The 12,422-nt window shown below is 41.1% G+C and overlaps 1 protein-coding gene across 1 annotated transcript in view; it reads left to right on the top strand.

Annotated features, from left to right (window-relative positions):
- Positions 1–5,947: 5,947 nt before the first annotated feature.
- LOC126475041 (juvenile hormone esterase-like) overlaps positions 5,948–12,422 on the top strand; it is a 120,587-nt gene continuing 114,112 nt past the window's right edge. The window contains exon 1 of the mRNA XM_050102588.1: positions 5,948–6,041. Coding sequence (XP_049958545.1) covers positions 5,979–6,041 — 63 coding nt within the window. The 5' untranslated portion in view covers positions 5,948–5,978. The remainder of the gene's footprint in view (positions 6,042–12,422) is intronic.

Genomic DNA, 12,422 nt, shown 5'->3' with positions numbered 1-12,422 from the left:
AACTCGACAGGAGGAACACCATGCACAGATGTAAAGTGCACCATACTAGTCAAACAACTTTCATCAGTAACCGAAACGATTAACTCCACAAATCTGACAAATACCGCTCTCCATAAACTATTCCAGAGAAACGGAGTGCTGGCCGAATCCCATCAGATAAACTACCAGTTCTCGACTGCGTGCGCGGCATCTGTGAACAGCATGTCATCATCGTCTATCGAATGGTGCATAACAGAAGATGGCCTACTACCAGAGGCCGCAACCAGTCATATTTTTGATAAGTCACTGTGCAATCGAGACTGATTTTTACTAATTTTATCTACGGACCAATACTTGGAGAACGCCATTTCTCTGCGGTGAGTGGTGCCACACGATCGAGTGCAGATATAGATTAATGTGGGTCTTCTTACAGTATAGGCTACGTCCCAACGTGCTTTTCTATCAGGAAATCCAGAAACAGGAGGATTCCATTGATTTTAACTTCCAACAGATCATTTCAAGTATGGTTCCAATGGGTATGGGGAAGTCATTCAGCTTGTCTCTTCCATGTGGCCATTAGACGAAGGTGTTATCCACATACCGGAAAAAATAGGTAGTTGTACATTAGGCTGATACCTGTGCTTCCTCCTCACTGGTGAAACTTGACTCCCAATGGCTGCTCATTTCGTCTGCGCAAAGTGGCCAAGTCGACGTCGACATTCTTAAAGGAATATGTCGTTTCTATGTCAAATTTCTGGCTAATAAGTTCCAAGGATTTTTGTACAGACAACATCGGTATCCTTAATCTTGATGCTCTTAAGGCGTCCAACAAAATCCACGGAGTTATTAATGTGATGCGAACACTTCACGGCGTAAGGTCTAAACAAAGCCATCAGGTACCTACCGAATGAGAATGTCGGTCACCATCTTCGATAACAATGGACCGAAAGGAATTCCATCTTTGGGAACTTTCGGCAGTCCATAAACTCTCGGTGGATTAGACGCTCTTTGTAGAAGCTTCTTAATCTCATCTAGCAAACTGGAGTCTCTGAGAAGATCTGTTTCTAATTGCTCCACATTCTTTTTAGTCATTACCATTCTTCCGATATGCACTGCCTGCTAGCACGCCTTGCATTTTCTCAGTATAATCCTGGTGACATAAGACCACATTGCTTTATCCACGTCGGTTGGTGAGACGACGATGACAGTATCTTCTCTTAGTTCTAGTATGACACCGAATGTCTCCATACTAAAGACATTCGGTGTCTTACCGCATGATAACTGGACAGGTATCGTGACCATCAGCTGTTTCAGGTGTAACAAGGAGTTCCAGAAGGTTGTCTCTCCTTAATTATACTCTCGAATTTTGATGTTTGATGTCCGATGTCCTTTCTTTGTGTTGAGTTCTATATGGCCCAGGGGACTACATCAATCCATACCCATGTAAAGGAACTGAACTGATTGGCTAGCTGTGGATGTAACTAGTCGATTCCAGGCACTAGCAAGTAAAGCGTTTTCTATCCCAAGCCACGGTTAGGCTGGCAGGTTTCTTGATTTTTCTGGCTGCTGCTGGATCGATGTGGTGCAATACCTTTGTGACGTTCAACTCCACATGTTTTTCGCCTCATAGGAAAATGCATATGCGTTCGCCAAACGGCTGCGATACATCTCCTGCCAACAGAGCCATGTGGTGTGATTTTTCCCTTCTCCCGGAGTACTTCACGACGAAACACTTCAAAGTTGCAAGGCCGGATGTCAGTGTCGTATGGGTCGAATATTTCGACAGGAGACCACTTTAGTGAAGAGTTGGGGAGGAGATGCTGGTCGCAGACGACGCAGAACTGCGGCAGATCGAAGTTAAAAGCGCTGCGTCTACACAAAGCGGTTTACATGTGCTCCAGATGATACGAAGGTGATCGCTTATCAAAATATTGTGCCTGTTGGATACTGACATCCGGCATTCCTCTCGTGAACTATTTCATCTGAAGTATGCGGGCAGAAGCTAAAGAGTCACATAAGTATTTTTTTGTTTCTGTAGCCTATGTAGGAAGATAAATAAGAGTGGCACGCAACTCAAATGTTAACGTCCTTCAGTGACTAATAGCTGACACATCATTCCTCATCGCATCTTTTGCATTAGTTTCACAGTGATTTTGTTATATCTGTAACTCCTAAAGCGAACGACAGACCATCTAGGTTGGGTCACGGCGTCAGTAATTTTGTTGAAGAAGGAGAGTTATTTTGGTGTATCTGCCACCATATGTCCATCGTTGATAATTCACTAAACTGTATTATTTCAAGACCTGGATTTCATACCTGCTGCAGACGTCTGTTACCTGTAATTCGCTGTCAGTCCCGGCAGTCTTATATAATTATTTCTTGTACGGATTCCAATATCTGCCTTTCACTACAGTCTTTACCTTCTGCTGTGATATGGAAGTAATTCCCTGGTCTCTTAAAGGATGTAGTAGTATCATCTTGTCCCTTCAGCTCATACGTTCTGTCATTTTATGCAAATTCCTTTCTTCGTCAGTTCCGCGGAGAACCACTGCAATACTTATCAAACTAAAAATTTTCAACATCTTTCAGTAGCACCTCGTCTCACCACGTCCCTTCCTTTCCATTTGCCTGACAGGTCATAATTCCCTACCATACAGCCCACCATACAGACGTACACTGTCAGTAATTTCTTTTTCAGATTAAAGCCGATGTTTGCCAGGAACAGAATTCTCTTGGCTAGGAAGCCCCCTTTTCCCGTGCCTATCTACTTTTTTACGTCATCCTTTCTTCGTGCGACGTGGGCTATTTTGCTTCTAAGGTAACAGAATTCAGTTCCCAACTTTTACATTAATATTGTAGGTAATCTCATTTCTGCTCGTCGTCATTACTTTCGTCTTCCTGCAATTTAGTCTCTGACTGCACTGTGTACTCATTACACTGTGCATTCCATTTAACACGTCCCGTAATTCTTCTTCTCTGTCACTGAGGATAGCTATATCTTCACAGAACCGTACCACTTATATTGTTTCATCCTGAATTTTAAATGCACTCTTCGACTTATCCCTTTATTTTCATCTTCGATTTATAGCCTGAACAGTAGTTAAAAGACTGCAACCCTGTCGTATACCCTTTTTCAGCCCGAAGACTTCGTTTTTGCTCTTCCGTAATTATCTTTCGCTGTTCGTTTTTGTACGTGTAATACATTATTTTGCCCTCTTGATTCTTGCATATAATACATACTACCCGTATATCCCTCCAGGTCAACAAATCCCATTACGTGTGCGGTTTTTCCTTCAGTCTTGCTTCCACCATTAACCGCAGCGTAAGAACTTTCTCTCTGTTACTTTTACCTATCCTTAAGCCAAACAGATCCTCAATTTTATTTCCATTCTTCTGTATATTAATCTTGACAACAGCTTGTATGCATGAGCCGTTAAGCTGATTCTCTACTATTGCTCTCTTCGGGATTGTGTAGCTGATTTTTTTCTGAAAGTCTCAGTGTATGTATCGAGACTCACAGACTGCAGATACCAATTTGGCTAATTGCTTGGTTGTCACTTTCCCCAATAATTTCAGATATTCCCAATGCGTGCTGCCTATTCCTTCTGCCTTAGCTGATCACAAGTCCAACAAAACTCAATTTAACTCTAATACAAGATCCACTATTTCGCCATATCGATTTGGATGTCTTCCCCAATCATGTCATCAAACAAGTCGTCCTCTTGATAGTTACGTCCAGTATTGCAGACAACCTTGTAGGTGGGACAACCACAGCTATGAGTATTTATCTAGCGTATTAATAATCGCTTCACATGTATTTTGGTCCTTTCTTACTGTGTCACTACCGGTTTCGTGGCGTTAAAAGACACATCTTCAGGTAACATATGATAAACATTAGAACGGAAGAGCTCAGAATCTTTTTCCCCAACATTCGTTGTCTGTAAAATACAAAACACCGCTATAATATGTTAATCATATGTCACCTGAAGGATTTACTTTAAGCTACGAAACTGGTAGTGGTAAAGTAATAGGGGATCAAAATAAGATGAAGCAATTATTATTACACAAGAGATCCAGTATTGTGGTCCAGTATTGCTTTTCCACCAATCCGCACTTTCCTCCCCATTTAACAATGGAGTACACTTAGCATTCTTAATGTTGCCGGTCTTGCTTTTAATTGCCTAAATGTTATTTTGACTTTTCTATACGCTGAATCAGGCCTTCCGACGGCCATTTCCCATGTCTTCGATTTTTCCTGCAGCCATTTCTAGCATCACGCGTTGTCGATACCACGCCGTGCGGTCCACTTCGAGATGTTGGCAGTAACCATGTGACTGCACCGACAGTCTGCGGCCGGCTCTGAGAGACGCCTCCTGCAGAATGTGCGGTCAGCGTCACCGCGGAGCCGAATTATTAAGACGCTGCATATAACGCTGGTCGGTCTCTGTGTGTTCGTTGAGAGCTGCCTGTACACTCGCAGCCTCTGTTGTTGCTTCGTATGGCGAACCACCCTATCTCAAGGACACGCAATGGATTGTAATCTGGGCTTGCTATTACTAAAATTAAATAAAAGAAAGTTATTTAAACATTTTTGCTCTCTGTCTTGGGATCTACTTCTGTAACCATCCCTTTTTAGAGGTATCCATTCTTCTTCTATTAAAATGCCTGTTATGGTACTCATTAGTGTAACATCTACAGCCGCAGACAACTTTAGTCCCATCTCTTCATTCCTAAGTAATTCAGTATCTTACCTCCTTGGAGAGTTATTCTTCTGGGCTAGTTTCTTAAACTTCAGCCTGCTCTTTATCATAAATTAATAGTGATCTGAGTCCATGTCCACTCCACAGGAAGCTTCACAAACCAATATTTGACAACGGAATCTCTGCCCAAGGTGCAATCCAGTTGGAACCTTCCCGTATTTCCAGACCGTTTGCAAGTATATCAGCTTCCCTCCTGATTTTAGGACGCTGTATTCACTATTAGTAAGTGAAATGTATTGCACAACTCATTCTCTTTCCTCTCTCATGCCTGCTACGTAGGCCGTATCCGCCCGTAACTATTTCTTCTATTCCTTCCCCTGCTACCGCGTTCCAGTCACCTTTGATTATTAACTTATCATCTTGTTTTGCATACTGAATTATCAGTTCAGTATCCTCATAGACTTTTTATACCTATTCATCTTTCGTTTCTGACGTCAGCATGTACACCTGAACTACGTTTGTTAACGCTGCTTTGATATCCATTCTGATGGAAACAATACTGTGACTAACCTATTACCAGTACTCACTCTCTACTCTACTTTGTCATTCATAACGAATCCTGCTCCTGTTATACTATTTTCTGCTGCTGTTGGTGTTATACTATATTCTTATGACCAGAAATCATTATGTTCTTTCACTTTCACTATACTGACTAGTAATGTTTTTCACATCACTGACTCCCACTACGTCTAGACTGAGCTTTCACGTTTCCGTTTTCGTATTTTCAAGGTTACCTACCACGTTCAGACTTCTCAGATTCCATTGTTCTAGTTAATTAAGACATGATAACGTTGTGCGCGAATGTTTTCCAGTGATACATCTGTAAGAAATAAAACAATTGTGGCTCTGTCGTCTGCAATGAAAATTCCTTATCTTAATAACAAACTGACAACAATTTTTCCAGATAAGGTGTGAATGAAGAAGATAAAATATAAACGTCAGTTTTTGTTCATTTTCCGAGAAACAAGCCAGTCCCAATGTTCGCAACTATGTTTACAAGCTTCAGTCAGCCACTAACACACAAACAAAGCCAAGAGATAATGAATCGAATTCTCGTGACTGTACGTTAATCTTTGAAAACGAAGAACACCTGTGCAGCAGCTGTATCAACAACAGGCTACCAAGAAATTTCAGCAGCTTACAAACCATAAGCGAAGGAGCAGGAACGTTTAAATGATCAGCCATACTTTGAAAAAGCGTCACTTAAGTTCTGCTCATGAAGCTGACGATTCTACTGCCATGCTGCTGTACATCAGAAACTTGTTTGCTATTTTCCTTCTTCAGTTCACCACCTACGGCAAGGTAACGTTTAGACTAGATAACATTTTTAAACGCCTTAGTTAACCGTAAACTTAAGAAAATAGTGACGTCATCTTTGTGCAATGAAATTGTAGTAATTTCTAATGACTAGTGCTGTAGGTTCAGTGACCTAGAAAAGTAGTTTTAGTGCTGTAATACAGGATTTACGAAATATAATGAATATGTGATGATTTGAGGAAAAGTCGAGTGATTTATTGTAAATGTGAGTTTCCATAAAAGAGGTGGGATATCTTCCAGATAATTGACACGTTGTGGAATATTTCTATTAGTTTCTTCTAAACTTTTCTGAGTGAATGCTGATATGCTAACAGTGCCCAAAATAACCTGTTACACTGATACAGCACATAAAGAGTATTTAATAATAGAATGGTTTTAAAATCATTGGCCAAAGAAAGTTGAAAAGTACGTATTAAATGATATACATTTAAGTGACTAAATGTAGAGCGTTTCTGAATGAACTGAAGTAAACAACTAGGAGAGGAAGTGCAAAGTCTTTATTCCAATGGGTATCTATAACCGAACAATTTCATTGCTATGGTCACAGGTTCGAATCCTGCCTCGGGCTTGTGTGTGATGTCCTTAGGTTAGTTAGGTTTAAGTAGTTTTAAGTTCTAGCGGACTGATGACCACAGATGTTAAGTACCATAATAATCAGAACCAAGAATTTTATTATTTCATCCGTAAAGCATGATGTCAAAAGGATTACAACTAATAATTAAACACAAATAAAACTGTGTGCTTAGTATGTCACTTTTTTATGATACTGCTACATATTTCAATGCTTCGCACCGTTCAGGTGCAAAGCTACAAAGCTGGATTGCACCACGTCAAGGGAAAAACAGATTACAATCCGCCTTTTGAAGGACAGGAGGAGCAAAAAGACACTGCACACTACTTACCGTTGCATTTGACTTTAGTTGTACATGAAGTGTTACTCTGCTTCTTCACTTTTTACGCTGTAGACACATGACGTATGTGATTATATTTATGTAAGTATAATGCTATTGGTGAAACTTGGTTGTTTAATTTACTGAACATCACAATTGTGTTACTGTATTGCATGATTATATCACTGTATATATTATAACTGTAGAATTAGAATTAAAACGTGAAAGCATTTCAGCGGAACACACACATACACACACACACACACAGACACGCACACACACATACACAGATACACACACACAAACACAAATATATATATATATTTTGGAGAGAGATGTGGGGGAGGTGGGGGGAAATGGAGACAAAGAAATGCAAATTGTTTAACTATTACAAATTAATAACGTATTACGTGTTTAAAATCTTGAACATGCAGTACCCGGCAACTGTAGAATTATGAATACAACGGGAGTCAGACAGCCAACCAGCTGCACACAGCTAAAGGTTTTTATAAACTTTTGACGTGGTTGGCTGTGTGATTCCAATTATATAAATATTACGTCTTTAAAAGCTAAATAATGTATGAAATCCTTGCGAAAAGTGACATTAGCAACTATTCAAATGGTGTCTAAAATCTATAAGACTGGAGACATACATCGAGGTGTTTGAAAGATTATTAACAATACAATTACAAGGATAGCAATGAAGGCCAAGTGGGAGAACTGTCATATTATCAGCTTAGCAGCAGATGCATCCACGTTTCTGACAAGAGTAATATACAGAAGGATGGAAAATGTCATTAGATTCCAAACCAGCAGTAAGGCAGCTCCATATCAGGTATCCATCATTGTTTACCGAAAATACTGGTCATGCTTGTCGAAATGTCTGTACGTACTCGATCAAGTCGCCAGATGTGGCAGGTGGGATAACATGATGTGTTTGACAGATTTATACTTCGGCGGCAGAATGCAACGATGAGAGGCTCACCATCTGGAAGAATCTCAATAGCTGGGATTAAATCCAGATCGAACTGAAGAAAACATTTAGCGACAACGAGCAAGAAGTCCGCTAATTAGAAGGGAAATTGAAGAACCGGACCCAGTGACATGGGGAAGCGACACAGTCCCAAAAAATTATTTTTTTTAACAGCAGCTGACAGAATTTCGCACTTCATGGCAGGAGTTGCAAACGTATGTACCAAGCTCTTCTGGTAAAGTTTGTCAAAGCCACCAAGGAATTTATTTAATAGTACCATCTCATCGACGAAATGGAACAGAAAAGTGTCTGACGAGAAAATTGTATACGACTTCAAAATGAGGGGCACTATGGAAGTTATTTAAGATTTCTGCGACCGTGTTCCTCTTATATGGAATTAATAAGAGAAGAGATAGAGTATCTTATAGCAGCAAGAATTTCCAGACAGGAAGAGATAGCAGCCTTGAATGTCGACCCCATGTCTTGGGAGATAATAGAGAATGCTGAAGAAGAGATGTATCGATGTTTAGCACCAATCTTCGCCACCAGTCCAGTACACAATGAAGACTCGGACGTATGCCACAGGACAACCCAACATCCTGCAAACGCAGGTACAGCCAACTCATCTGCCGAGTGTAACGCCCAGTAGAAGAACATATATTTGGTGGACAGAGGAATATGCAACAGTATGTTTCCACTAAGGGCGCCCTGGACATGTATACGCCGTTGAAGAGAAAGGAGACTAGTGTTCGACTATTAGTACGTCGTCAGACGTCAGTCATAATAACAATTTTATTCAGGCCAGTCAACTGCAGGCGATTAATAGTCAGCCTATGGAATGAAGGTCGTTGTCGTACCCCGAAAATGGTCGCTCTCAAACATGTTGTAGCTGTCCCCCGTCGTCGTACAGAGATACCAGCACATCGCCTACATTAAGCGAAGCGGCCGTACTTGTAGGTGGGGCAGCCAGAGATGAAAATCCTCCATGAACGACAGCCACAAAGATACCAAAAAACAGATGAAGATTAGTCTTTAACGTCCCGTCAACAACGAGGTCGTTAGAGACGGAGCAGAAGCTCTGATTAGAGAAGGATGTGGAAGGAAGCCGGCCGTCTACCTTCAAAAGAACCATTCCACCATTCATGTTAAGCGATTTAGGTAAATTACGGAGAACCTAAATCAGGATAGCCTTACATGTATTTGAACCGTCTTTCTCCCGCGTGTGAGTCCATCATACCAACCACTGCGTCGCCTCTCTCGTTCCCAAGATGTCAAGAACTCACACTGGCGTCATCATCGACGACCAACCTGTCAGGCCGCTGTTAGATTCTGGGACTTCTTTTCCAGTAATATAAAATGCTCAATGTCACCAGATAAGTAAGGATATGTTCCATGACACGAAAGCGATTGTGGTAAAAGTAGCAAATCGTAAGTATGTCTAGCCGACCAGAACACGTACTGCAAGAACAACTATCAATGAGAGAACACAGACAGCCCTGCCAATTCGTGGCCTTAACAGAACGCAACCATAATGTAAAAAACGAGTATTCTAGGGGTAGCGTCTTTGATTAGTGATCAAAACGTCCTTAGTCTCGAGTTAGAAACCTGCCACTGCTTATATTTTGATTAATAATCAGCACTGGCTGTTGAAGGCTCCCGGTTTAAGAAGTCATCCTCATTCTGCCAACGGCCATATCAAAGAGGGTGGACGAGCAGACAGAGGTTCAAGGCTCATTCTTGTCCTTGGGGTGGGAAACGCCCCTAAAGGCGAAAGAATCAGCAACGACCAACGGCGTAAGGATGCAGAAGAGAATGAAAACCACTGTATTAAAGGTACATAAAGTGTATTCACAGGAAAATAAGCCTGTAATTGAAGAATCATGATGCTCTCTCCCTGGCAAAAGATTGTGGACTAGTCCCCCATTCGGATCTCTGGGAGGGGACTGAAATAGGGGAGGTGACCCTGAGAAATAGATTGAATAACCAACGACAGGATAACGCTCTGCGAGTCGGGGCATGGAACTTAAGAAGTTTGAACGTGGTAGGAAAGGCAGAAAATCTGAAACGAAACATGGAAACGTTCAATCTAGACATAGTAGGGGTCAGTGAAGTGAAATAGAAAGGATTTCTGGCGATAGGATATTATCACAGCAGCAGAAAATGGTGTAACAGTAGTGGGATTCGTTATGAAGTTAGTGCAAAAAATACGTTACCCTGAACAGTTCAGCAATGATAGGACTGTTCTTGTCAGAATCGACAACGATAGATCAGGTAGAAATACCGACGTCGCCAACTGAAGATTAGACTAGAAAGTATATGAGGATATTGAAAGGGAAATATAGTAAATAATGGGAGATGAAAATCTGATAGTCATGGGGGACACTGAAATGCAGAGGTGTGGGATGGAGTAGAAGAAAAGTTTACAGGAGAACATGGGTTTGGGATAAGGAATGAGACAGGAGAAAGACTAATTAAGTTCTGTAATAAATTTCAAATAGTAGTAGCGAATACTCTGTTCAAGAATCACAAGAGGAGTAGGTATACTTGGAAAAGGCTGGGTGATATGGTGAAATTTCAATTAGACTACATTATAGTCACACAGAGATTCCGAAATCAGATACTGGATTGTATGGCGACCCAGGAGCAGATATAGACTCCGACCGCAACGAAGTAATGATGAGGAGTTGGCTGAAGTTTAAGAGATTAGTCAGGAAGAATCAATATGCAAAGACGTGGGATAGGAAAGTACTAAGGAATAACGAGATATACTTTAATTTCTCTAAGGCTCTAGATACAGTAACAAGTAAGAACTCATTAGGCAGTACAGTTGTAGACGAATGGACATCTCTGAAAAGGACAATCAAACCAGCCAGAAGGCGATGGATAAAAAAAAAGTCACTATGCTCTTCTCAGAGTCAGGCATAAAAAGTAATCATAGACTATGGAAGAGAAGAGCTCTACATTACCGATCTAGATGCTCAGTTTAACTGTAAGGGTTTTATCGATTGCAAAAAGCCACTCAGTCTCACAAAAGAGTAGTACAGCCATCGAGAACATTACAATAATTTTAGATAGGTAACAATAACTTTCCTTCATTAATTCTAACGAGCAACCATGACTCAGCCCTAAGTATATGATCCAAGGGACAGCTGAATCAGTCCGAGAATTGCCGGTTAGTGACATCGACGAGGAATAGTGCTCCACTATCGCTCCTAACTACGCAGTAGGGGAAGCTACTGTCGAACTGAAAATAGGAAGTGGCCTGATCGAGGAACAACGTGGACGATAGTTATACATTCTGCATCCATTTCTACAAATAAGAATGGAAAACAGACTTACCAGACGGCTAAATGTAAATCATTGGGAATCATCTACCAATAATCCAGCGCTGGAAGATGGTGTCACCCGCTAAACGACGTATAATTAAGGACAAAGTGAAGAAAATGCGGCAAGATGATATTATTGAACCTTCAAGGGAATTCTCAGTCGTTTCTCTAAAAAGAAGGATGGAACACTGCGTTTCTGCGTCGAGTACCAACTGCAGAATAAAGTCACGAAAAAGGGTATCTATCCATTACAACATGTTGACTACAACGCAGACTGACTAAAGGAAGAAAAATATTTATCAACTGCGGACATGCAAACAGGTTGACGAGACTGGCCAGGAAAAGACAGTATTCGTAACTCTTAAAGGCCTGTATGAGTTCACAGTTATGGTGAATACTTGAGGCACTTTCTAACATATGATGGAGAGATGGAGAACCTGCTTTGTTACCTTAAATGGACAAAGTTGTTTTGCAATCTGAATGACATTTTCATTTTCGGAAACATTATAAGAATATATAAGCTGCCTGACAACTGTGCTGAAGTCTGTTCAGATGGCAGGTCTCCTAGATCGGAAAAAGTGCATCTTCATTAACCAATAAATATCTTGGGGTACCTAGTGAGGAGCCATAATCAGTCCTGATAAAAAGAAAAGACGATCAGTCGCTAAATTTCCGACTCCTCGGCACATTTGTGATGTGAGACGTTTGCCTGTGATGTGTTCACTCCACTGGCAGTTCGTAACAGAATTCTCTACTAAGACACATCCATTGCATGTATTGCTGCAGGGAGACACCAGCATATCTGGGAACGAGATGCAAGAAAGATCCTTCATTTTCGACAACGTATTCTTCAGTTCATACATTGTATGACTGGAATGCCAAGAAAGTAATTCACATTGACTATCTGTTACGGGATAGCTGCAACAGTGCGAATTCAGGAAGGTGCTGAAAACGAGACAACTTATGCTTCCAAGGTATTCCCCAATACGAGATGATCTACCAGTAATAAGTAACGTTCTTTTTGATCCCTTGGAAGGAATGGAGTCATGTGACCAAAGTGAAACGCAAGAAATGCAATTACGTGACCTCACAGTGCAAGCCGACAAGACCTCTTCCCTCCTCTTTACACACCCTTCCCCTGAGCCCCACCCACTCTTCCGTTCCCCACAGTTGTTTC

The sequence above is a fragment of the Schistocerca serialis genome, chromosome 4, assembly GCF_023864345.2.
Source record: "Schistocerca serialis cubense isolate TAMUIC-IGC-003099 chromosome 4, iqSchSeri2.2, whole genome shotgun sequence".
Taxonomy (NCBI): domain Eukaryota; kingdom Metazoa; phylum Arthropoda; class Insecta; order Orthoptera; family Acrididae; genus Schistocerca; species Schistocerca serialis.
This window is presented reverse-complemented; position numbering and strand designations above follow the sequence as displayed.